Source organism: Canis aureus, chromosome 6 (assembly GCF_053574225.1).
Source record: "Canis aureus isolate CA01 chromosome 6, VMU_Caureus_v.1.0, whole genome shotgun sequence".
NCBI classification, from domain to species: Eukaryota; Metazoa; Chordata; class Mammalia; order Carnivora; family Canidae; genus Canis; species Canis aureus.
The window spans coordinates 65,310,605-65,338,124 of NC_135616.1; the positions used below are offsets into that span (position 1 = coordinate 65,310,605).

The window sequence follows — 27,520 nt, forward strand, 5'->3', positions numbered from 1 at the left end:
TGCACAGAGATCTGAAGAGGTGAGAGAGGGAGCCAATGTGTATATATACAGAAAGAGCATTCCAGACAGTGAATAGTCCATGCAAAGCCTTGAAGTGAGAATGTGTACAGCATATTTGAGGAACTGCAAGCAGACCAAATATAACTGAAATGGAGTAAGTAAGCAGGGTGGGGGTTGGGGGGAGTAGGAGCAGATGAGGTCCTGAAAGTAATGGAATCACACATCTAGGACCCTGAAGGCCATTGCAGGGGCCCTGGATTTCATACTGAGACAGAAGCCATTGGTAGGGGGAGGGAGTAGCAAGCAGAGGAGTGACATGATCTGAATTAAGTATTAAAAGGCTCTCTGGCTGCTGTGAGCAGAAAAAGAGCAGAAGGAGGGAGACTAATTAAGAGATGATTTCAGTAGGCAGGTGAGAAATGATGGTGACTTAGACCAAGTGGTAGCAATGAAGGTAGTGAGCTATGTTTGATTCCAGTATATTTTAGGCAATTTCACCATGTTCTGTGTCCACCAGTAATTCTCTCATTTTTGGCTGCAGTGAGACAAATAACACATACAACCTATCTAATTCTTGCTTATTCCTTTAGGTACCAATTTTTCAGTCTAAGATTTCACCTACTGCTGCATTACAAGCTGAGCCACCCTCACATCTAAGGGTACATGGGTAGTCAGTATCTTATAGAATAGGCACAGGATCATTATGCAACCTGGTTTCCCATATTTCTCCACTCATGCTTACCTCCTTCTGGGGACTGAATGAAACTGATGAGCTCCTGACAGAGAATGTAATGGAGACACAAGTTGGTTTTACAGAAGAAGGGTAACCGGTATTTTTCCAACCAGGTCAATAATCCTTTGTACTTTGGAATCTAGAGTCCAAACAAAATGAGAACAGAAAAGAGAAATGGAACTGAACTGCTAAGTAATGAAGCTTAGCAAGGGGCAATAAATAACTTCATAGCTGCAGTATCTGGCCCACAGGATACGTATTTGATTAAAAGTAGTATCAAAGGAGAGCAAAGACTTGAGCTGAGGCTCCTAAACGAGTGAATGAATTGGTAGGAACAAAAGCCCTGGTCTTTTATCAAAAAATTTCCTTATCCCTGAGGGAAGTTGTTAAAGATCTAAGTCTTGCCAGGTAGAAGAAAAGCAGAAGAGATTTCGATCTATGATGTCAAGTCATAACTCTATTCAACTTGCTTCTTTGCAAGCACACTTACAATTTCTCACAAGTTTCTAACCCATATCAAATACACAACATGTACAAAAACAAAGACTTATACTTAATACTATTTAGAGTACAGGTTGGATCCTTGAGGGATTGAGCCACCAGAGAAGGGAGAAGGATATAACTTTTCTTTTTACCTGTATCTCTCACTCCTCTTCCTCCATTTTTTTCATCCTCCCATCCACTTCCTATCTGGCAACAAGCAGTTTGTTCTCTGTATTTATGGATCTGGTCTGCTTCTGCTTTCATTTGTTCACTTGTTTTGTTTTTTAGATTCCACATATAAGTGAAATCATACAGTATTTGCTTTTAAAGATTTATTTCACTTAGCATAATATCCTCTAGTCCCATCCATGTTGTCACAGATTGCAAGATATCATTCTTTTTTATGGCTGAGTAATGTTCCATTGTATATTTATAGTACATCTTCTTTATCCATTCATCTATTGATGGACACTTAGGGTGCTTCCATATTTTGTGGTATTGTAAATAAACATAGGTGTGCGTATCTTTTCAAATTAGTATTTTCATTTTCTTTGGGTAAATTTTCTAGTGGAATCACTGGATTTTATGGTAGTTCTAGTTTTGATTTTTTGAGGAATCTCCATACTGTTTTCCACAGTGGTTGTACCAATTTACATCCTCACCAACATTTGTTATTTCTTGTCATTCTGACAGGTAGGAGGTGGTATCTTATTGTAGTTTTGATTTATATTTTCTTGATGATTCATGTTATTTAACATCTTTTCATATGTATATTGTCCATCTGTACATCTTTTTAAAAAGATTTATTTATTTTAATGAGAGGGGGAGGGGCTCTAGTAGGGGGAGGAGCAGAGGGAGAGTGAGAGGCAGACAATCTCAAGCAGACTCCATGCTGAGAACAGAGCCCTACATAGGGCTCAATCTCATGATCCTGAGACCCTCACCTGAGCTGAAATCATGTGTCCAACCCTTAACTGATTGAGCCACCCAGGCACCCTCATCTGTACATCTTTGTTGGAAATAATGTCTATTTGGGTCTTCTGCTCATTTTTAATTGGACTGGTTTTGGTGCTGAGTTGCGAAGTTCTTTATATTTTTTTGGATATTAACCCTTTATTATATATACATCACTTGCAAATATCTTCTTCTTTCACTAGCTTTTGCTGTGCAAAAGGTATTTATTTTGGCATAGTCTCAATGGTTTATTTTTGCTTTTGTTTCCTTTGCCTGAGGAGACATACCCACAAATATGTTGTTAAGGCTAATATCAAAGAGATTACTGCCTATGCTTTCTTTTAGGATTTTTATGGTTTCAGGTCTCACATTTAGGTCTTTGATCCATTTTGAGTTGATTCTTGTGTATAGTATTAGAAAGTACTTTCATTCATTTGCATGTAGCTGTCCAGTTTGTTCAACATTATTTATTGAAGAGATTATCTTTTCCCTATTGTATTTTCTTCTCCCTTTTGTTATAGATTAATTGACCATACAAGTGTGGGTTTATTTCTGGGCTTTATATACTATGGATAGACCTATAGATAGATTTAGCCATAGATCTACCCACATTGATATATGTGTCCATGTTTGTGTCAGTGCCATACTGTTTTGATTGCTATAGCTTTGTAGTATATTTTATTTTTAAATTTTAAATTTTAAATTTTAAATTTTAAATTTTAAATTTATTTATTTATTTATTTATTTATTTATTTATTTATTTGACAGAGAGAGAAGAGCACAAGTAGGCAGAGTGGTAGGCAGAGGGAGAGGGAGAAGAAGGCTTCTCACTGAGCAGAGAGCCCAATGTAGGGCTCCATTCCAGGACCCTGGGATCATGATCTGAGCCAAAGGCAGACATTTAACTGATGGAGCCACTCAGGTGCCCCAAATTTGTAGTATATCCTAAAATCTAGGATTCTGATACCTTCAGCTTTGTTCTTCTTTGCAAGATTGCTTTGGCTTTCTGGAGTCTTTTGTGGTTCTATATAAATTTTAGGATTGTTTGTTCTAGTTCTGTAAAAATACTATTGGTGTTTTGATAGGAATTGCATTGCATCTGTAGATTGCTTTGGGTATTATGGACCTTTAAACTATATTAATTCTTCCAATCCATGAGGGTATGTCTTTCCATTTGTTTGTGCCATCTACAATTTCTTTCATCAGTGTTTTATAGTTTTCAGAGTATATAGATCTTTCACCTTCTTGGTTAAGTTTATTCCTAGGTATCTTATCCTTTTTGATACAATTGTAAATGCATTTGCTTTCTTAATTTCTCTTTCTATTTCATTATTAGTGTATAGAAACACAACAGATTTCTGTTTATTAACTTTGTATCCTGAAACTTTACAGAATCCATTCATTTCTTCTAACTTTTTTTTTTGATGGATTGGTTAAGGCTTTATATGTATCATGTCATCTTCAAATAGTGACAATTTTACTTCTTCCTTACTAATTTGGATGCTTTTTATTTTTTTTATCTGATTGCTGTGGTTAGGATTTACAGTACTAAGTTAAATAAAAGTGGTTAAGAGTGGACATACTTGTCTTGTTCTTGATCTTAGAGGAAAAACTTTCAATTTTTCACCATCAAGTATGTTAGCCATAGGTTTGTCACATATAGCCTTTATTATGTTGAGGTGTGTTCCTTTTAAACCAACTTTGTTGAGAGTTTTTATCATGAATGGATGTTGAATTTTGTCAAATGCCTTTTCTGCATCTATTAAGATCATCATATGATTTTTATCTATCATTTTGTTAATATGATGTTATGTTGATTGATTTGCAAACACTGAACCATCCTTGCATCCACAAAATAAATCTCACTTTATTACAGTAGATGATCCTTTTAATGTATTGCTGATTTCTGTTTGCTAATATTTTGTTAGAGATTTTTGCCATCTATGTTCATCAGAGTATTCGCCTGTAGTTCTCCCTTTTGGTAGGCTTTGTCTAGTTTTGGTATCAGAGTAATGCTGACTTTGTAGGAGGTATTTGGAAACTTTCCTTCCTTTTCTATTCTTTAGGATACTTTGAGGAGAATAGGTATTAACTCTTCTTTAAACATTTGATAGCATTCACCTGTGAATCCATCTGGTTCTGAACTTTTGTTAGAAATTTTCTGATCACCAATTCAATTTCATTACTAGTGATTGTTCTGTTCAGATTTTCTATTTCTTTTTGATTTGGCTTTAGAAATTATATGTTTCTATGAATTTATCCATTTCTTCTGGGCTGTCCAATTTTTGGCATATAATTTTTCATAGTAGTCTCTTATAATTCTTTGTATTTCTGTGGTGGTGGTGGTGGTTATTTCTTCTCTCTCAATAAAATAAAGATTTTAAGTTTCAGGGTTTTCCTAGAGAAATCAAATACAAGAAGCAGAGGGGAGTATCTTTCTCAGCTCTCCAGGTCTCAGAGAAAAACAAAATCTTGTTGTGAGTATGGGTTAGAGTGGTCTTTGTGATCCCACATGCCACTGATAGAGCATGCAGAAGTCGTTGGTAAGTCTAAGGTCTACATAGTGGAAAAAGGGAACCCAAGGGAGGAAAGGAAAGGAGAAAGACAATAGACAAGGAAAACATATAAAGAGATAAAAATATTAGGAAAAGACATGTTTCTGAAGTAGAACTGTAGGGTAGTCATTTGGAATTGCAGATTGGCACCTTACCTTAAGCTATAACTTATAGTGCAAATAATCACTAGGTGGCTCAGGGGCTGCCACTTCTATCCTGCACCCATGGAAGGCATTGCCAATCAACTCTCAGACTCCTTCTTGCTGAGGTGTGGCCCCAGAGTTCTCCAAATGGTGTTCCAAGCATTTTCCACCCAATGACCACAGTGGACATAAAAGGTGAATATCACTTGCTGACCATAGACTAGGATATAGAGGAGAGAACTCACCAGCAATTGTCTGCCCATGTGGTAAAACACAAAAAGGAGAAATGTCTACTTGGCTTGATGCTGTTTGCAAGGTCCTACTCACCTGCTTTATAGTTTCTTTCAGAGTCACCTTCTGGGCCTCCTCTTCCTTTTATCTCTCCATCTCTCAATCCACACTTCAAATTTAGCTTCCTCTCTCCCCATCCCAAACCCTCTGCCATTCAAGAATCTTACCAAGTCATAAGGTATTTCTGGCCACAAGCTCCACTGTGAATTTTCAACAGTGTAAAATGGTGTCTGACCAAAGACCTGCAAAAGAAAGCTAGGAAATAGCCAAAGAGGTAGAGTTTCTCTTCACAAATATGTCACAGTCCAACTGTAGCCACAGGGGAAGAAGGTTCCATTGATTTCCTATTTCAAGAGATATTAATTCTTAAATTCATTCCACTAAATCAACTTGCCTTACAGAAAAACACCCAGAATAGACTAAACTGTAAGATTCATCAATCTTTTCAGTCTGCCCTGCCCCAACCTGGGAGTTATTTTGTCTACATACAAAGGCCAAAGTCTATGATATTAAAAGGCATTTACTTTTGCATTGCATTATTTATTTCTTTTTTAAAAGATTTATTTATTTATTTGAGAGAGAGAAAAAATATGAGCAGGAAGGAGCAGAAGGAGAGGGAGAGACGGAATCCTCAAGCAGACTCCCTACTGAGTGCAGAGCTGGCCAGGCTGGATCCCAAGATCCTGAGGTCACAACCTGAGCCAAGAATCAGACACTCAACCCCCTGAACCACCCAGGCACCCCACATTATTTATTTCTACATGGATTTAGAAAGAGCAAAGACTTGAAGCCTTTTTAGAAGGACAAACAGCTTTGGATTTGCCTAAACTCTTGAACTGGGAAAAGTAGAGGGGCCTAAGGATATGAGGATTAGGGGTACAAATTACTTAGTGGGGGTATAAAGAATGTTCAAAATTAATAGATAATTCTATGTAACTGTCTTGGAGAAGGGACTGCAACCTAGGCAACCAGCTTTGAGACTGATGGGCAAGGGCTTCTATGTTTACAGGTATCTAAGCTTATCAGTCTCACCATAGGCACCAACATGTCTCAAAATATCCCTACATCATTTGGGGATAAACTAGAGGGGCTGAAGCCCCAACTCCTCCCTGAACTCTTAGCACAGTATGTCAGCCTGACCATCTCCCCAAGACTATCAGCCCCAAATTTTGTTAGTTTTAGGCCCTCTCCTTCTCTCTCCTTTGTCTTTGGCTATGAGATAGAAGAGGAAAGCAATGTCACTGGTTGTAACTTACAATTATCAGCCTGTGAAGGAGGCTCAGTTCTTAATAACCCCTATCTGCTCTGCACTTGGGGTATGACATAATATGTTTTGCCTGGCATGTGAAGTTGCCTTTATGAGATGTGTGGTAGGACTATGGAATCATGAGGTTATGTGGGAGTAGTACAAGGAAGCAGTTCCACCACATGACATTTCCACCACAGAGGGCATGGGGCTGATGTGGAAAACATGCCAGGTATAGAGCCTCAAAACCTGGTCAGGTTCCAGAACTTCTCAAGACTTGCCATGTATTCTTAGGTGAGAATACTATTTAACTTCTGAGATCCATCTTTAAGAAGGGAGTGGTGTCCATCTCATAGGGTGATTATAGAAATTAAATAGTTAAAATTTGTAAATTGACAGTGGTATTCAACATGAATTAATACTGTCTCTCTAAATAGACTATAGCTACCTAAATGGCCAAGACTTTCTTATATTCTTGTCTGGGATTTTACCTCCCACATCATTCTTACCATTTCTAGAACATTATTGTAGACTGCATAAGTTGTGTTGATGAATTAACCAACTAACATGCCTCAAGATTATTTCTGCAACCTTTCGTTAAGACAGTGGCACCACCTTTCACTCAAGCATCTGACTCCTCCCTTCTTGTTACTACCTCTCCTGATGTTCAAACAGTGACAAGTTCCAATATTTTCCTTTGTAAAAAATCTCTTATTTTTTCCATTCTCTTCATTCTCTTGCCTTTAGACCCCATCACTGAGTAATCTCCTAACTGGTTTCCCTGCCTCCATCATAGTCCCTCTTATAACTGAACCTATGGTCAGACTTCTGCAGAAATAATTTTCACAAATAAAGTCTGATCATGTGACTTCTTACTTGAAAACCTTTGATGACTCTCTAGCACCTTCAGGATAATATCCAAACTCCTAAGCATGGCCTGCCTGTTCACAGAGCTTGTTTATGCAGCTTTGTCTCTTGCTATGTCTGCCTCTCACAACTTTTTCTTCAGCTTGCCTTGAAGTTGCTTAGAGTTTCTCCCCAAGTACCATAGGATTGTTTTCCTTGGTGCCTTTAGTTACTCCATTCTGTTTGTAAGGTTTCTGCTTTGTAGTACTCAATCCACCACCCCCACTCAATCCACTCTCCCTCCAACACCTGCCATCTTTTCCCCATACCTAAAAAGGTAGCATAAAGATAAAGATCCATTTTTCTCCCCATTTTATTCCCCAGCCAATTGTCAAATATGTTGTCTTCTTTAAAGACGGCTTGTGTCACTTATTCACTGAAGCCTTTCCTGACCTACCAGGTAGGAATGGTCTCTTCCTCTGATGCACTTGTACTCTTGCTTCCTTCTAGACACTCTTATCATGTCACCCACAACCCGTTTTGCACTCACCTTAAGTATTACTCTTTCACCTTAGACTGAGGATTCCTTGAGAACAGGGATGGCATCATTAATACCTGCATCCCCAGTAATAATCCCACTGGCTGGCACAAAGTAACTACCCAATAAATGTTTGTGAGGTAGTACAAAATTGTTTTTTCCCAGTTGTATGAATTCCATCTTTTAATAGATGGTGTTCCAAGGAAAAGGACACACTGAGCTACAATTTGTAAGGCACCAACCTTAAGATATAACCAAAAACTTAAACCAAAAAAAAAATGTGATTAGTCTAGGTTTGGATCTAAGAATATTTTGATGTTTGACATTTGTTTTAGTTGCACAGGTTAAGAAAATACATATTTGGTTTCAGGCAATAGCTCAAAAAGTGCTAGATGCCAAACACTTAGTAAGAAAAATAGAGCAAAATAAATAATCCATGGTCCTTGTCCTGCATAAATTCACATTCTCACAGTTTAGTGGGAGAGACACATCCATTTAACACAAGAAGGATGCAAAGCACCAAGGGGCACAGAGGCAGAGAGAAATAAGTTCTGATAAGGAGAAGCTAGGAATTTCTCAAGAACAGGATTTAAGCAGAGATTTGGAAAATGGTTAAGACTTTGGTAGGTGGAACTATAAAAATTAACAACACAGCCAAGAAGGGGTGCAGAGGTGAGAGAATGCAGACCTGGGTACCAACAAAGGGTATGATGAGAAATAACCGGGCAGGCAAAGGCAATCAAGGAAGCTGAGGATTTGGGATTTATAGTAGTGTGAAGCTCCTAGAGATTTTAAAAGATATTCTGATACCTATTTATTTGCTCAAATTTAAATAGTTTTGAGTTAGTAGCAGTTTATTATTTTTTAAAAAATGTACTCATCTCAGTGAGATTCACTCTGATACCTATTTATTTGCTCAAATTTAAATGGGTTTGAGTTAGTAGCAGTTTATTATTTTTTTAAAAATGTACTCATCTCAGTGAGATTCACTATTTGGCTGTTGATGATTTGAATTTAATTCTGGGAATACTTACCGGAAGAGAAAGAAATGTATTGAAAAAATCGGCAAAGATTTCATCCTCTAGCAGAATTATAAGATTTGTAGAACTGATTATCTCTATGTGGGGAGAAAAAAAAAAAAACCTTATGAACTAGAGTTGCATCAGGATGAGAAAATGAAGCAATAGAATGTATTATTTCACAGAGCCAAATCTCAGCATTTGATGACCTTTAGGGTCATCTATCTTGATTTTTTCCCCTCTCCAGGACTTACTCTGCGATGTCACTCTGCTTAAGCACTCCCAGCTGTGGGGAGCTCACAGCCACACAGGGCTACCCATTCCATTTATGAAGAGATGAAACTGTTATGAAGATTTTCCTACTATAAATTGCCTTCTTTTATCTTCTTTCCATTTGTAGAAGTCCTGCCCTCTGAACCTTGACAGAATTCATCTAAGTCCTCTTAAATGGGTTGCTGCTCTCATATTTATAAAAAATATCTCAACCTTCTGTTCACCTCAACCCCTCTGGCTCATCAGTCACTAAGCAATTCCTCAGCCATTCCTCAGATGGCCTCATTAATACCTGGGTCCTCTCCCTCTGGCTAGAGTGGCTCCCACAACTCAAGAACTCTGCATGCTTCCCAGGGAAGAGCATAAAACAACTTTGCCCGTATTGTATGTTCTATTAGTGTGGCCCCAAATAGGATTAGTTTTGGGAGCTCTCACATTATACTATTAACTCCATTATCCTTTATTAATTCAGTCACTTTTCAGAAACCAAGGGCAGGAATTTACATTTATTCCAGTTGAAATTCAACTGGGCCCAACAGGAGCTTTTTTGAATACTGATTTGGTCATGCAAAGTGTTTATGACTTCTCTCAGCCTTGATCATTGTGCTGCCTAAGTTAATCTGAGGAAATGAATATTGAATGTCACAAAGCCAAGCACAGAGACCATAGGTAGAGTAGGTGCCTCCTCAAAGTTTGCTCTAACTAACTGTCTATGCTTTTTAATGCACAACTAGTGAATAATCCAATTGTTTTATCAATGCCCAGCATTTTTCCATCACACCCAAAGTTTATAATGAAAGACTTGTAAAATAAGCAACATAAATACTGTATTAGTCCTATCTCTTAGTTGGGTTAAATGTCTGGTAAGAATAGTAAGTGCTACTCACAATTGTTAGAGTGTAGTTATGATAATATAAGAAAACTAAACAGACCCCTCCATCATTTTTCCTGATGACTCCTGGTGGTTATTGCCTTTGTATAATAGAAATAGAACCCAGACAATCAAACACTCAATAGACAGAGCTGATGTCAGTTTTGCCCTTTGCTAGACAGATGCCTTTGCTGTTCTTTTTAGAAGCATTCCCTGATCTATTTCATGTATTCCACACGAATTATTCCAAAAATCTGTTTTAAGTCAAGACTTCTTTCCTTGGTTCTAGTTCTAAATATCCAGTAAATTATGTATGGGACATCTCTCCATGGACATCTACCAGCACTTCCATCTCAACATTTTCAAAGCTTATATGATCATTTGCTTCCTAGCTTGATCTTTTTCTGTATTCCCAATCTCAGTCACTAGAACCACCACTCTTCCAATTATCTAAATCAGAATCCTGAAAATCATCTATGATTACTCCTTTGCTCTATTTCTCTTCTTCTCAAACACTCCCACATGTAACACAGAGGACCATGCTATGTGGTTTCTCCTCCTACATATCTCTAGAATCTATCCTCTCCTCTCCATCCACGCAGTCACTGTCTTATTTCAGGGCCCTATCATCTCTCACCTTGAGTTTATGGCATCAGTTTCTTATAATGGTCTCCCTATCTTTCCTGTCCAAGCACTTTGCACACACTACCCCCTTAATCTCTTCTAATGCTGTTCTTATTGATACTGTTCAAAAACTACTCAATATGCTAAAGAATCTAAGGCTTCACTAGATCTGGCTTTTGGGTTGCCTGCCAGCACCATCCCTTACTATATCATACCATGCTTCCTTCTGTTTGCCAGCCAAGACATTGCTCTTTCCTGAATGTGCTATACACTCTAACTTCCAACCTACATATCTTTATTCCCACATTCCCATCACCTGAAATGTCCTCTCAACCCACTTTCTTTGCAAAGCACTAGTCCTCTATCAAGAACTGGTTTACAAATAATCTACCACAATGGTAGAATCAATCACTACCCTCCTGCACCATCATTCACACCTCCCATTGTTATAATTAACAAGTCACTGTTTTCTTCCAAAGATCAGGTGGCATAAATTGGGGGTGCGAGTTGGGGAGGAGAAGAGAAAAAGAAAACAAAGGGCATGAAACATAAAAGCCACATGTGGTTTAAGGCTGGGCAGGTGAGAGATTTGCCTTATGTAGGGTTGCTAGAAGCCTCAGAGACATCCCTTTTAGATACTCACCAGCATTGCTCATGTTGCCATTCTTTCCCTGCCACTGTGATTGATTTTAGGAGGCAGAATTAGCCCCCAGTCAACAGAACTCCACCCCTTGTGACCACACAGTGACACCCCCTCTAAGGGGTTCCAGATTCTATCAGGAAGTGGCCTATTTATCTCTGGTGTAGACCTTGATCTGAAGATAAGTCTTTGTTACCTGATCTCCTAGATCTCCTGGAATGTATCAGACTTCCTATACTTAGGCTTTTAGTCCATAGTATTTTGTGTGCACTGATAGTTTCCTTAAAAATTTTTGTCCAATGATATAGATCTTGAGTTTTAGTTCTGTCTCTTTAACTTGACTTTATGCTTCAGGGAAGCAAGGATATGTTCACTTATTTCTAATGTGTCTTTTGTACCAATATCCTTGTAGAAATTTACAAGTACTCAATGAATTTTAATAACTTGACTTATCTTTCAGATAAGCTGGCAAATTCAGTCAAATATCCAAGTGTGTTTTCCACCCTCTCTCCTCTTTCCCAGATAGTTTTTCCTCTGGTTGGCTGTGAGTTACTTCATAATCCATTGGCTTTGAAAAGGGATAAAATAAACATTAGTTCAACACCTTCCATGAGGAAGAAGCTAGGCTAGGTATTTATACTTTGTTCTCATTCAATTCTTAACTTCACAAAATAGAGAGCATTGCCTCCCTTTCACTGAAAGATAGTAATTACACCACAGATTTCTGTGTTGATTCAAGACCCCATTTGATTCAAGAGCCCATGTTATTTCAAATATGCTAATAAATCATACCTACTTTTCACATGAAAAATGCATTTGAATGGGCTTAAAAATAAGCCCCTTGGACTTCCTCACAATGATCTATTTTTCTGTATCATTTCTCCTACCACTTCTTGCATATATCCTTACATGTTTAATTAGACTTCCTTTCCTGCAGATGGCACAAAAGAAATAAACCGTATTTCTATGGAGAGAAGCTACTTAGAAAAAGTCATCCCATATATCTAATAATTTACCAGAATATTGAAACAAAGCCATTTAATATTTTCATCAAATCATAGCATAGGTAACAGCTGGAGATTTTCTGTAATAAACTTTGACCCCAAAGTTTTTAATCTTGATCAGTCCCCCATTCCTCTAGACCAGTCACTCCAGAAAAGATGGAAGCAAGCAAGAGGCAATATGGGAAAGAAGCTGTATTTATTTATCTTTCATTTTAACTTTTCTCAAGATGGTATAACGTTTTTCAACTGTAAACTGGGCCCACACCTACTTCCATACTATCATAACCAGTTCAAAGAAAAAAACAGAAAACTTTACCCACATAGAAATAGTCCTAGAAATGAAAAAAAAAAAAGGAGAACAAAGAATTTTCTAGAATATTTCCAGTTTACCAAGGTTTAAAATGTTTGTTGCAAGTTGGGGCATAAGTTTACTCACAGAGAAAAACTTGTGGTAAGATAAATGTTTAGAATATTTTAATATGGAAATTAGATTTTGTTACTAATTTTTATTGCCTTACATGGATTTGAAGATTAAGATCTTCACTTCAAGTGTAGGTAAGTCATTTTGGGGTCATCCAGGCTTTGGGTCTGATTCACCACATTTGGATCTTTCCTTGCAATGTCCTAGGATACCTGTAAATTAGCCCAAAGAGGGTCCTGATCACTGAGTGGGGTCAGGAGAAAGTCATTTAGTAGGGTTTTGTGCTGTTTTGTTTTGGTCACTCAGTTTCTGACCACTTGCCCCACTTGAGTGAATCCTGCCCTGGCAGCAAGGACATGACACCTGCCCTAAACTCCACCAGAACGTTTCATCTTAGAGGCATGACTCAAAATCTGAGGGGCAATGTGAGACTATGTATGATGGTGCCTATGATAACGAATGCTCAATGGTGGGGTGCCAGCAGTAGTGGCACACTGTGAATGGCCACAAATGCTGAAAGAAGATGCTCTACTTGAAAATGAGCTTTGATTTAAATGGGAGGTGGTGCTTACCACAAATGACAAAGTTTATGCGGGTATCACAATAGCAGCTATGGCAGTGTCGGTATCAGAATGATCCAATCGATAGATTCTTTGTGATGGCTACTGATCTAAGGATCCCTTGGAAAAATGTGTGGGTAGGCCACTAGGATTTTACTTCATAATATAAGTTCTATTATGATGGCAGGGATTTTTGACTGTTTTATTTAATGATGCATCCCAAACCTCTAGAGCAGTTTCTATCACATGTAAGCACTCAATAAATATTTGTGAAGTGAATGTATTAATATCAATAGGAACCTATGTATAATTAATATAAAAATGAGCCATCACAGTGAAATATTGAATCTCTTCTTCAATTTTCAGTCCTGAGTGAGACACAGGAGCTTTTAAGTAAAAAGAAAGCATTCTTTGCCCTTTAGGAGGAACTTTGCAGTACTTTTGCAGAAATTACTGTGAATCTCTTTCCTAATCTTTGCTAAAGAGATGTACTGCCATTTCCAGTGTAAAGATGCCCAAGGAATGTGGGTATCTATCAATGTTATGTATGTGATTCTTTTAGGAAGAGACTGAAGAGATTTTTTTGTTGTTGTTCAGGTTGTGATAGCTCTTTACAAAGGACATGATAAACTAAGGAATAAAATGAGATTAGTAAGCCATCCAGAGCTTCATCCTGAACTCTCTTGTATCACACTAAAAAATGAGGTAATTGATAATTGATTGAAGAAATATGGTAGGCTATCAACTCATCTTGGAACACATAAAACATCAAGACATAACGAATCTCTTTACTTTAAAAATCAAAATCACTTTAAAGAAGAGTATCTGGCCTTTACATATACTAAAGAAACTATAACACTTTTCCAAATCTAAATGATAAATTATTGGCAGTTCATTATTAACATTTCTTCTAACTTCCAAAGTTCTTCTGTTTTATGGGACAACAAGATTTTTAGATATGATGAGCTTCCCAAAAATCCTAGAGCTTTTCAAGTTTTTAAGCCTCTTTTGGGTATGATACTGAATGATTCTCTTCTCAGTAACTTTTGGCCAAATTAGGGCTTATAGCAGTGATGGTCCATGAGAAGAGAACCAGAGAAATGGAAGAATTGTTTAATAAGATAACCAAGTGCCTGACAGCCCTTCAGAGAAAGGGAATTCAAGCCTCTTGTAGGCTGATGTTTCAGTGGACAGAATGTCCAGGAGATATTGCTTGTCAAAATAATACCAACTAGTTTTCAAAACCCTTGGAAAGTGAGTTTAGTGATGCAAAAGTCACAAGGTTGGAGAGGATAGAGTAATCTGGAAAGGGACTTAGAAAGGTTACTAAACAAATAGAAAGTTAGATGGCAGTACATTGAAATAATGGCCCCTTTGCAATCTGTTCTCTGAAACTAACATCCTATTTTAACAGTAGAAAAATAAATCACAATAATTAGGGATTGGATGAACTCAGCTGAAAGGCAATGGCATAGAGGAAGTTGTACTCCATGTCCAACTCATCTTCATGCCTGTAGAGCCTGGCACTAGTAGGTGCTGGATAATCCAGTTCAGCTGAGAAATGAATGTGAAGGCAATATGGAAGTTTTAAGTCCTATACAAATATAAAGACCTAAAAGTTGTGATTGAGGAATTGGGACACAGAAAGAAGATGAAGGAGAGACAAAGCAAATAACATAGAGTCATTGTCCCAGTGTTAACTTATAAAAGTTTAGATATGATACTGACAGACAACAGACTTCTCCTAGGCAGAACTGTGACTTCTGATTCAAAACTTTGTGTTTGTTACTGCTCCTCGTCAGCTATCTAAGGAAAAGATACAGCATGTAGAATTTAGACTTTGCTCCTAATTATTGTTATCTTTGCTGATACAAAGACCTCAGAATGATGGTCAATACAATTCATGTAAGTTTTAAAGTCAAAGGAAGTGTAATTGTATCCTACATAAAAGGTTCCAAATGCTTTTGGTACGTAATTAGGTTTTGGTGCAATTATCTACAGTAATACAGAAAAAGAATAAAAATTGGGAAAGTCTTTCACAAAAATACCCTATTTAACAATTCATTTTAAGGAAACATACTGAGTTATAAGAGGACAGTCTTTTGTACTGGTGATTAGTGAAGTCTTGGCCAAAGGTCAAAAAAAATCTCATGGATATGATCATAAAAAGGAGTCTACCCTATAGTTCTAGGGTTAGTCTTGGTCCTTTATTCTTTGATCTAAAATACATATAAAAATTCAGACAGAGAAGCCTCAAGAAGTTGGCAACAGTAATTTTCTTTTGGTTGAGTGGAAAATCTTAAATTTTGAGTTTCATAATATGAAGTGACTGAGGAATTTTGACTAACACAACATATGGAAATGGTATCTGTTTAGGAAAATTTGATTTATCAAATGCGTGATTGAAAGATAATGAACAAATGATAGCAATTTTAAATCATATTATTATATTTATAAGTAACTTTATATGTGAAGTTTAAAATTTTAATTAGTATATTAAGTACATACCCTAATATATTGAATATTGAGTACAGTAATTGCAAGTATTTCTGTTGTTTTGGCATAGCATTCCCCTTCAGTTAGTTAGAACTCATTAATAATCTGCTGCCTTCAAACTGAAAAGTAAATTATTAAACTTTTCATCAGATAATTTTGCATGGTTCTTCCTTTGCCATCCACTCTACAGGGCAGGAACTTGGTAGTTTTCTTGTATCATTGGGCCATGAAATCCCTAGAAGTGCACTGCTTAGCTTCTATTTGCTGAGCTTTGGTGTCTGAGCACAGGAACATACAAGACCTTAGAATTCCTACTCTGAATGCCTCTAACAAACTCCTATTTATTTGTCAAAACCCAGATCAGAATTAAACCAACATTTCATCTATGCTACACTTGTACTAGATACTTTATTTACTCATTCACTGATTATTTGTTGCATGCCTATTATGTGATAAGCCAAACAAGAGCATTTTGGTTATATTTACATAGTTGCTGAAAGAACGGCAGCCACTTCAACTCAAAGGGCATTGTGACAGTTTTGTTTTTTGAGATACAAACATATCTATCTATCTATCTATCTATCTATCTATCTATCTATCATCTACATAGCTATCTATATGTGTATATAGCTATATACCTTATGTATCTATGTTTCCATGTATCTATCTACATATTACCTGTATCTATTGATTGAATTCTATGCTTATTCATGTCCACACATCTAACAAGAAACAAACAGATCTTCATTATGTTTACTGGATGCCTGGATGACACTTGCTTGTGTATTTTTCTGCCTTCCTCTTCATCCCTTCATTTCTTTTAAATTGATAATTCAGTAACAAATGGAGAACAATTGCCTTTTCCAGGCTCATGTAAAGATGATGCCCTCTGGTGGACAGTGGTGAAGGTTACACCTTTCTCTCTCTAATTCGGGAGGGTATTTTGTTGTTTTTCTAAATTTATCTTCAGTTGGTTTTACATTCCAAAGTGGTTAGGATTACTTTTCAGAGTACTCATACCTACTGTGATGTGAAGAGTACAGAAAGGCCCTTTGATTGAAATATCAAGTCTGTCTATTCCACCATTAGATCAAGCCTCAGTAATAATCCTTTGTGGCTTTGTAGGAGGCTGCTAATATTTATTATTTTACCTCAGAGGAACATATTGTGAAACATGACAATATTTGGAAGCACTATTTTATGACAAGAGATGAGTTCATCAGTATCAAGAGCTCAAAAGTCCTCAGAAATGGACAGATCTGTCAATAGATGGCTTTGGTATCTCTTCGATTTTTATCTTTTTAGAGAGATAATATATTGAAATACTAATATATTAATTTTAGGCTTTGCTTTTCCACCATTGTAAATAACTTTGCCCCCAATTAGTGACAGATACTGCCTCAAGATGAGGTCAGATTGTAATTGTAAAAAACAAGAGTCAATTTTTAGGTTAAAAAAATTGGAGGACTGAGTGAGGTAGAAAACAGGCCTTTGCCATACCACTAAGAAAGAGCATAGAGGAAATACAGATTCCCCACCTTCCTAGTCTTAGGACACTAGAGGAGGTTCAACTAGGCTTCAGGAAGGAATTGCTGTGAGGCTTGGCAAGGCCTGAGAAATACTCAGAGTTGGGGGAGGTGACAGATGGGATCCAGTGGTGACAACCAGGAACAGGGCAGAAACTACAGGGAAAACTGCAGAGCTCCACCGGTCATCAGGACCAAGGTGAAGCACAGATGCTGAAACAATGCCTGAGAAATATTTTATTTCCACCCCAGGGACCATAGCTCATCTCCAGTGGAGAGCAGCATTGTTATCTGACTGGATATCCCAGTGGTGCAAGGTGTAAGCCTTCCGTGGAGAGCTGTCTGCTGGTCACATGCGTGCCATCCCAACATTGCATTGCTGGTCACATGCATGCATTCTGAGACATTGCTGAACACCACTGAAATGACACTGGGAAGCACCTCCCCCTTTGCAGTAACTGAGAATGCTCAGAAGCTCCTCGAACCACAGGGTAGAAAACCTTATCAACCAGACAATAACTCACCACTGCTACATCTTAACTTTGGAACAATAAAATTAACAAGGAAGAGTAAGGCCAGAACCAAAGGAAAAGAGGTACGTCTAGTTCTAGGAACCAGAAGCAAAAGGGAAATTAGAAGGATGATGACCCCCTAAAATCCGGGCCCCAGCCTTACTCTGTCCATGACTGAGGGTAAGGGAAGCTTAACCATGACCATGACCAAGAGTAAGGGAAGCTTAACATAGACATTTCCATATCCTGAGGACAGCAGGGAAAGAAGCATCAAGACATTCTTTTGCAAGTTGCCAACAATTTAACTCTACTACTCAAAAATTCTACCTTCCTTGACAGCCAGGTATGGCATTATGTGACATAGCTAAATCTCTGGCTACCTTAAGATATTTTTTCAACCCTTTTGAGTTTTAGATTATCAACTATAAATCTACATGATAAGATAGTTGTAGGGATTAAACTTTCATGGAATAAATAAGCCACTGAATTTTACTACACATGAGAACCAGAAAGGAGTGGTTCCAGAGGAGTCTACTACTTGGAAATTGATCGAGGTGTGTACAGAGCAATGGACTGATCTACCCAGATGGAAGAGTCTGACAGACTCTGCACTCAAGGAGACTGATAGATAAATTCCAGAAGCACATGGATCCTTTTTTGCTCTCACTATATGCAAAGTGTTGCTCTGTTCTGCTAGACCCTGCAGAGGAAATTGCCTTCAAAGACTGTGATGAGGGATCCCTGGGTGGTGCAGCGGTTTGGTGCCTGCCTTTGGCCCAGGGCGCGATCCTGGAGACCCGGGATCGAATCCCACATCGGGCTCCCGGTGCATGGAGCCTGCTTCTCCCTCGGCCTATGTCTCTGCCTCTCTCTCTCTCTCTATCTCTCTGTGACTATCATAAATAAATAAAAATTAAAAAAAAAGACTGTGATGATGTTATCATGGTATCACATATGTACAAACCCATTAAAATATATACATTAAATATGTGCAATGGTTTTTAAATTAAGTATACTTCAATAAAGCTAAAAATACATGATCTCTTTGTCTGACAAATAATAATCTAAAGAAAGAATTCAACAATAGTTCTCTGAGCTCTTTATAGTTAAAATATCTGTTTAGATTGAGTATAGGCATTGAAGAGATCCAGAAAGAGTGAAGAAATAATTTTTATGATGGGTAAAATATTATGATGTACTAAATGTAAGTAGTGATCAGTATTCTCTGGGGTAGGTGAGGATATTTATAAAGACCCAAAGGCAGGATACAGCACATTTATTTTCATATTCTCCTAGGAGGGATGTGAAGAGTACAGAGAAGAGTAAGACAAGGAGAATGCCTCATCTGGAATTGAGAGGTAGGAGAGGTAGGGGAAATACTTGGGGAGCTGAGAGTGAAGGTCATAACATGCTTCTTGGGTTTCATTTGCCTGTCCCAGCATACTGCGCAGCAGATGAGACTGCTCAGAAGCCAGAAGGGGAGAGGTGGATGTCCATCCCAGCAAAGTCTGTTGCCTCAGTCATCTTCCTTTCTAACACCTCCACTTCCTACAACTTCTCATCTAGGTATTCCAGAATGTGCAGGTGACAAAAGTCATTCTGGGATCACCAAGGTTCATACCTCAACAAATGTAATAATACCACAAAAAGGAGAAGCCATAGACCCAGATCATTAAAATGGCAATGAAAGCCACATGCCAGCAGAAGAAGGTGGTGACAAATATAATGTTGTTTTTGTCATCATCCATCCATTTATAGCCAGAAATTGGTTTGTACAGCATAAAGCCTATCTGAATCAGCCAAGAGCCTATCATCATATAAAAAAAGGCCTTCATAACCCAAAGCTGCAGCATATTGGGAGCCCACAGCTCTGCAATCACCACCAGCACCAGCAGGAACATGGCCTGAGTAAGCAGGATGTGAGACTGTAGCTCCACACCTTCTGAGTCCTGCATGTGAGACATCATGAGAGGCAGAAATAGAAATATGCCCAGGGCTTGGGCACCTTGCTCCAGAGCAGCACACCTCTGGGGCAGCAGGTTCTGGCTCACTACATCCACACACCCGCTCAGGAAGAAAGTCATATACAGAGTGAGATGCTGCCACTGTTTGCGGTACAAAAAGTTTCTCTGTTGATATATCTTGCTGATAAGTACAAATTGTCCATGTACGTTATGCAGCTCTTGTGCTGCTAAAATGAAGGCACTTAATATCTTCACCAGCCCAACATAGTGTATTTGCTGCAGCCTTGCCCATCTTCCTTTTCTCCAGGGATGACATGGCCGATACTGGACAGGGTGGTTGCATATCAAGGCCCTTGATACTAGTCGTGCATGATAAAGTCCATAGAAGAAGAGAGACAGCCCTGGGTACAGATGACCCTCAAAGCCTCCCATGGAACTGAAGATAGATTTGATCAAAGGTAGAAGCAAGCAGCTCAGAAACGGTCACCACAGATTCTAGAGTGTGGAGGGAACTTCCTGAAGCCTATTTATATCCTCTCTCTAGCTCATTGGATTCACATACACAGGGGAAATGGTTTTGGAGGAAACCCAAACTTATGGTGGGGTGGGTGTCATGGTTTCCGTTCTGGTCTTCTGCTCTAGTTCATTGATAGCTAACCAACCATTGCCAAAGAGCAAATAAGCATATTCTCCATCACAATGCCTGGGCATCTGCAGTTCTCAGAGATTATGCTATCGACTCCTCTTGCCTCTCCTACTTGTCCTTCATGCCATTGCTACCTTCCTTCCTTCCCTCTCAAATTCATAGAACATAAGGAAAAACTGAGAGAAAGCATAGAGAATACACAACGTAAGGCAGAACCCTTAAGATTCCTCACATATAATCTCATACAAATACTAGGTACAAATGTATTCTCATGGGTATAAAGTAAACAGTCTTAAGTAATCACACACAATACCCAATTTCTCTGATGTTGAGGTTTGCCAGAAAAATATTCACTCCTAAGAATCTATCTTCTGCTGATCTCCAGATCAGAAATGAGGTGCCACTTCCTGAGATTCTTTCCTTTGGGCTGAAGTAATGTTTTTCCAAGTTAAAATGCAAGTGAGTAGGTTCTACTCAAAGGTACTGATGTGGAATTTCTTGAGGGTGGTGGTCTTAAAATAAGCAATAGTGAAAGGGAATATAAGGGAATATAAGGGAAGGGAGAAGAAATGTGTGGGAAATATCAGAAAAGGAGAACATAAAGACTCCTAACTCTGGGAAACGAACTAGGGGTAGTGGAAGAGGAGGAGGGCGGGGGGAGGGGGTGAATGGGTGACGGGCACTGAGGGGGGCACTTGACGGGATGAGCACTGGGTGTTATTCTGTATGTTGGCAAATTGAACACCAATAAAAAATAAATTTATTATTAAAAAATAAGCATTCCAAGACACATTCCCAGGTAGTTCTTAGGCAGACTAAATTTTGAGAATCACTGAGTAAACTGTAGGTACTGGTTAGAAAGTGATCCTAAAAAAAGAAAAAAAAAAAGTGATCCTATTAAGCTAAGCTTAGTGTGAATTGGCCATCGAATATTTTCTCTCATGAAATAAGCATTTAGTTAGAATGTAATGGTCATATTATTCTTCACGACAGTCAGTCAAGCACAGGAATGTCTCAAGTTAAATTTGTCTCATATTGGTCTTACAGATTTCCATTTTGGTTTATTTTTTGGTAAATTTTGTTTTGTTCTTACTACCAACAGATCTTCCATTTTATTTTATAATTTTTACTGATCAAAAAACATAATTTTATGTTGATCTTCATATTAATCATCTTGTTGCATGTACCTACTGCTCTAATTTTCAAATTATTTTGTATAATCATATTAACTTCAATGATGAAAAAATGATCTCCTTTTAGATATAATTTTATCTTCTCTAATTGTCTTTCCAATTGCATTACTGCGACAGAATTCTATTGTTTTAACTATGAAAGCGCCCCTCTCCTGGGAAGTGTCTCCTCAAACCATGTGGGTTAATGGGAGCTGTCATTTTCTGACAAATCCTGCTTTCCTAGGCACAGATCAGTCAAGGGATTGAGAGCCTAACCCAGTGAGGGTAATCTAAACCCTTCACCAACAATTTAACTAAAGAAAACAGCTCTCTGCCCTTTCATAGATTATAACAATTCTGTTTATAGTAGAACTAATTAGCATGTTTGGATTCTATTTCCTTCTCCATGGATCCAATAATGTATTCATTATCTGTTGCTGTGTAACAGTTTAACACAATTTAACTCAGTGGCTTAAAACAACATGCATTTATCTCACTTTCTGTGGGTCAGGTTGCAGAAAGAGTTTTGTTGGTCCTCTGCTCAGAGTCTCAAAAGGCACACTCATGGTGTCAGCCAGGCTGTACTTCGTGCTGAAGCTGAGTCCTCATCCAATATCACATGGTTATAGCAGAATTCAATTCTTTGTAGCTGTGTGTAGGATTTGCTTTCTAGCTATTACTTCTCATCCACCAGATTGACAAAAAATAGCTTGACAACAGTCTGACAAAGTGAAACGAGTAGAATAATTAATATATTGCCAGCAGGAATATAAATTGATATAATCACTTTGGAAAAGAATTTGATGTTATGTGGTATTATATAGAAAATTGAAGATACACATCCTTACTTGTATATATTACACAATAATTCTCATATATCCATACAAGGATTATATGGAGCAATGTCCATACCAGCACTGTCCATAGCTGGTAGAGAGGAGGAATAATCAAAATGTCCTTCAAACTATACAGATAAATGTATAAGGTATTCATATGAGAGAGAAGTAAAAGTGAAAAATACAGCTACATTCAACAACGATGATAGTTAATTTTATGTGTTGCTTTAACCGGGCCACATGGTGCCCAGATTAAACATTATTTCTGGGTGTGTCTGTAGATTAACATTTGAATCAATGGATTTGGTAAACTAGATTATCCATCCCAATGTGGGTGGGCCTCATCTAATCTGTTGAGGCCTGAACAGAAAAAAAAAGGAAAAAAAAGGCAAAGGAAGATGGAATCCATCCTCTTTTTTTCCAGCCTGTCTACTGGGCCGGGACATAAGTCTTCTTTTGCCCTTATACTGGGGCTTATACTATCAGCTCCTTTGATTCTCAGCTCTGTAGGCTCTGACTGAAATTATACTCTAATGTTTCCAGCCTGGAAACAGCAGATGGTCGGATTTCTGTGCCTTCATCATCTTATGAGCCATTTCCTCATGATCAATTTCCTTTATATATATCTTTATTGGTTCTGCTTCTCTGGGGAACTCTCCTGAAACAAACATGGAACCTCAAAACTATAATCTTAGATGAAAAAAGAATGTCACAGAATAATATATACTGTATGATTCCATAAACATATATAAAGTTCAAAAACACACAAAACTAAACAATGTGAACACATACAAAGAACCATAAGCAAAATTCAGGAAAGTGGTTATCCTAAATAAATAGGATAGATTTGAGAGGGACACAGGTATGGAAAATAATAATGCTTTTATGTTCTTATAGTTGGTGGAGTTGATTACATCCCAACTCTATAGAGTTCACGTGTATTCTATAAATGCTATTTTGTATCCACTCAATATTAATTTTTTTTTTTTACAGAAATAAGAATTCTAAGTGGAAACGCTGTGAGGCAAGTACAACTTGATGTCTATTCAGTCTACTTTAGGGAGAGAAGGTAGGAAGATAGCTAGTTGCAATGGGCCTCTCCCAAATGCCAAAATGAGTTTTTCTCTAGGACATCAAAACTTATATGATCATTCTACTACTGGCAGTTTTTCACTCAGTCATAGAATGTGTTGGAGACAGAACTATTTTGTTACATAGAGGTACTACTGATCCTTTTAATAGCATATTCTTTAACTAGTCCTCTAGTGATGGATGTGATGGTCTAGCTGGCTTACTTTTGAACAAACAATGCTCAGTAAATATTCTTCTTTTTTTTTTTTTAATTCATGATAGTCACACACACACACAGAGAGAGGCAGAGACACAGTCAGAGGGAGAAACAGGCTCCATGTAGGGACCCCAATGTGGGATTCGATCCCGGGTCTCCAGGATCATGCCCTGGGCCAAAGGCAGGCGCCAAACCGCTGCGCCACCCAGGAATCCCAGTAAATATTCTTCTTTAGAGGAGATAACCATACTGGCATTTCTGAGTCACAGACGATTACTTTCTTAAAATTTAATAACTAGTGATAAATCTTCCTTTAAAATAGTGGTACAAATTTTCACTCACCCCTACAATATATTAATAAGTTATCTGGATTCTTTTTTTTTTTTTTTAAGTTATCTGGATTCTTTATCCCCACCTATACTGCCCTTTCCCAAGCATCACCAACTCTGCATTGTTGCCACATCTCTTAACTGGGTTCCAATCCTTATCTATTCCTATCCACATTGCAGTCAGAGTGCACTTTGGGAATAGAGAGCTTATAATGCCACTAGCTAATTTAAATTCTCTAGTAGCATCTCATTGCCTTATGGATAAAATCCATGCCCTTAGACTAACCTTGAAGGTGCCTCTCACTTTGGCCTGGCCTCATTTCTAGCCCCTTCCCACATGGGAAGCTTCCAGTTCAGCCTGGAATGGATTTCTTGTTCCATATTCTTTCTTTATTTGGGAAGTTCCTCCTTTCTCCTTCAAAGCTCAACTCGAGTTACACTAACACACATATACTTAAACACATATATATAGTTACACTTACACACATATACTTAAACACATATATAGTTACACTTACACACATATACTTAAACACATCTCTACAGTCACATGGTTTTGCCACTCCTTATTTACTAGAAAGTATTTGAAATCGGAGACCATGTTCTCTTGTCTCTTTAGAATCTAGCCCCATGCCTGGAGGTTCTCAGTGAGTGTTTGATGAATGAATAAATGAGTGAACTATCACATGAACACAGGATCTCTACCACAAAATGCTTTATAATCTAGTTATAAAGATGGAACAGATACCAGATACAAACAAGTGATGCAAGGCCACTAATGGTAAGAGCTAGATGCCAAATAAGTGAAACAAATGACCAGACCTATTCAATTAAAGGAGAGAGCTCACTGCAGCTGTAGAAGTCAGGACAAATATGATCATTCCCAGTGAACGGCTAGAAAGACTAACATATGTAAGTTCAAATTTTATCTTCAGCTCCTTTGTCCTTGGATGAAGAAGGTGTGGAGGACTTGGCATAACTGTAACACAAATATTCAGCCCTCCTGGGGGCAATATTGCCCCTACGGAGAGCACAAAGTGCAAACCAAGGGCACAGCATAATCCCAGCAAAGCGCTCATATTAAAAGAATGTTTGTCTTTCAGTGATAGACATTGAGGTACCAGTAGACAAGATGGCCTCAAAAATGTTATGAGATTCTACATGTATGGCTGTCAAAACCCACAGATTTCATGGTGAAGATCCTGGTATGGGAATTAGAAAACACATGTTCTATTAGAGGGACATAAATGAAAATTGCTTTCCTCCTACTCCTTTCCAGTTCCTATCCCAACAGGGGGACAACTGTATGAAAGAGGGAAGTGTCATCTAAAAGGATGAAAGGAATGAGCATATCCTAATGGTTTGGGGGCTTGTGGCCAAAAATAGGTAGAATGTAAATTAAGAGATTCTGCTTGCCCAAATGTGGCAAAAGCAAGAAGTTCCCCCACATTGAGCCAGATATACCACTAATGGGGCAGACACTTGGTATGGGAAAGGAGCAAGAGCCAAACTAATTAACTGATGTTTCATAATCTACAAACAAGGCATCTATCTGAGGCAACCCTCCTGGTACTATAGCGGATACTTGGCTATTCATTGACTCAACCCTAGGGACAGGGTCTGGTGGACACAGGTCCCAATAGTAAGGTAGGAACCTTAATGTTCATCATAATCATCTCAGAAGAGATTTTTAAAATACAGAGTACTAAATTTTCACCTTGATCCTACTGAATAAAGTCTCTGGATGGGTCCTGGAATCTTCATTTTGAATTATAACCACACATTCCCTTACCATTGGCGATTCCAATGCAGGCTATCTCTCCTGAGGCTTGGAAACCATTGCACTAGATTAGAAAACAGCACCCTAGTCATTAAGCCGTGCTTGGGAACCCTCTTCCTGCCCTCACCAAACCATAGATTCATCCAGGAGTATGGAGTGACATCTTTATAAAAACAGAATCTACAGGGGCACCTGGATGGCTGAGTGGTTGAGCATCTGCTTTCAACTCAGGTTGTGATCCCAGGGTTCAGGAATCAAGTCCCACATCAGGCTTTCTCCGTGGGGAGCCTGCTTCTCCCTCTGCCTATGTCTCTGCCTCTCTCTGTGTCTCTCTCATAAATAAATAAATAAATAAATAAATAAATAAATAAATAAATAAATTCTTTTAAAACAAAACAAAAGAGAATCTACAATGTTTATCGAGATAGTCTGGCATGCAAGAGGAGAGAGATGGCAGATGTGGGAAGAGGCTAAATGAGGGATGGATAGGGGAGGGAAAGGGAAAGGAAGGTGGAGAGAGAAAGAGAAAACTGAGAGAGAACATAAAGAACTCAACAGAAAAGACAGAAAGGGCGAACACAACTCAGACTCTGAGAAGAGAAAGATAAGGAAAAGGGGAATCAAGGGAGCCAGAAGTTGTGCTTTCTCTCCCAAGGTTGGGGGAGAAGTAAAAACCCTCCTCGTCCAGGCTCCAGGAGACCTTATCAAGTAGTGCTTGAGAAAATGAGGAGTCTGATCTATGCTCAAGACCTGGTTTGGCCATTTGTTAGGTGGATGCTTTAAGACAAGGTATTCATTTTCTCTAAGACTCATTCCTCTCATAGGTACATGTGGAATTGTGGGGCATCCATGAAATATTGTATTTTAAAACAGGCTATAAATATAGAATACATTAAATTGGTAATCTTAGGGCTGGATGAGATCATAGATCCTATTTCTTCCAAATCTCTGAAGATTCACAGAGGAAGGAAGGAACTGAAGCACAGAAAGTGACTCACAGGATGTCGCATGGTTAGCAGGTTAGTTGGTAACAAAGTCTATGCTGAGGTACTTAGTCACAAACTGACTGTTACCAAGAAGTACCAGAAAAGTCCAGCTCAACATGAGACAAAGTATAAGTGGGCAAGGCTGTGAGCCCCCTTTTCACCTAGCTGATCTAGGATCTAGGGGACTAAGACCTTAGAAAGACACAGATACTTGGCAACACGAATGTATATGTCTTTACCCAGCACCACCCAAGGAGAAAGACTGTTTTGGAAGGAAATAAGTATTCTGTTACAGAAGTACAGTCTTTTTGGAAAAGGGACAGTTTGTCAAGTTTTTCTTTTTTAAAGGTTTATTTATTTATTTATTTATTTATTTATTTATTTATTTATTCATGAGAGACATGGAGATAGAGGCAGAGACATAGGCAGAGGGAGAAGCAGGAGGGGAGCCCAATATGAGACTTGATCCTAGGACCCTAGGATCATGACCTGAGCCAAAGGCAGATGCTAAATCACTGAGCCACCTAGGTGCCCCTGTACACTATGTTTTAAAAGATACCTTCATGATTAATTTCTTTTGTTTGCCCCTCAAGTTTGTCTTTTACCTGCAAGTTCCTTTAGTTACCTATATTCTGAGTCAAGGTTATGAGCTAAATTATCCCTAGGGTGAAGGGGTGGGGGGTGGGCAGGAAGCATGGATGGGTGGTAGGAAACAAGAGAGAACCTCATTGGCAGGCACTGGTATTTCTGTCACTAGAAAGACATATCTTCTAATGTTAAATAA

General features: G+C 38.2%; 2 protein-coding genes and 1 long non-coding RNA gene across 19 annotated transcripts in view; 1 reads left to right on the top strand and 2 right to left on the bottom strand.

Annotated features, from left to right (window-relative positions):
- The window catches only part of RGSL1 (regulator of G protein signaling like 1), a 164,869-nt gene that overhangs the window by 92,464 nt on the left and 44,885 nt on the right, over positions 1 to 27,520 (bottom strand). For 11 of the 17 annotated variants that reach the window (XM_077902022.1, XM_077902023.1, XM_077902031.1 and 8 more), the window contains 2 exons: positions 5,327 to 5,401; positions 743 to 872 (listed from right to left, as the gene is read on the bottom strand). The exons of 2 other annotated variants lie outside the window; for them this stretch is intronic. In XM_077902022.1, coding sequence (XP_077758148.1) covers positions 743 to 872; positions 5,327 to 5,401 — 205 coding nt within the window. 4 more of the 17 variants (XM_077902028.1, XM_077902030.1, XM_077902036.1 and 1 more) reach the window with 4 other exon arrangements.
- Positions 11,352 to 23,898, top strand: LOC144316284 (uncharacterized). The gene is made up of 3 exons (XR_013382126.1): positions 11,352 to 17,818; positions 19,032 to 19,093; positions 23,347 to 23,898. It is a non-coding gene; the product is annotated as an uncharacterized LOC144316284 (long non-coding RNA).
- On the bottom strand, positions 19,034 to 20,151 carry LOC144316282 (transmembrane epididymal protein 1-like). The gene has a single exon (XM_077902050.1). It carries the CDS (start codon positions 20,129 to 20,131, stop codon positions 19,358 to 19,360), a length of 774 nt encoding a protein of 257 aa, XP_077758176.1. The 5' UTR covers positions 20,132 to 20,151; the 3' UTR covers positions 19,034 to 19,357.

Excerpts from the sequence above, each read along its gene's own strand:
- LOC144316282 (XM_077902050.1), bottom strand. The coding sequence starts at position 20,131 with ATGGGAGGCTTTGAGGGTCATCTGTACCCAGGGCTGTCTCTCTTCTTC.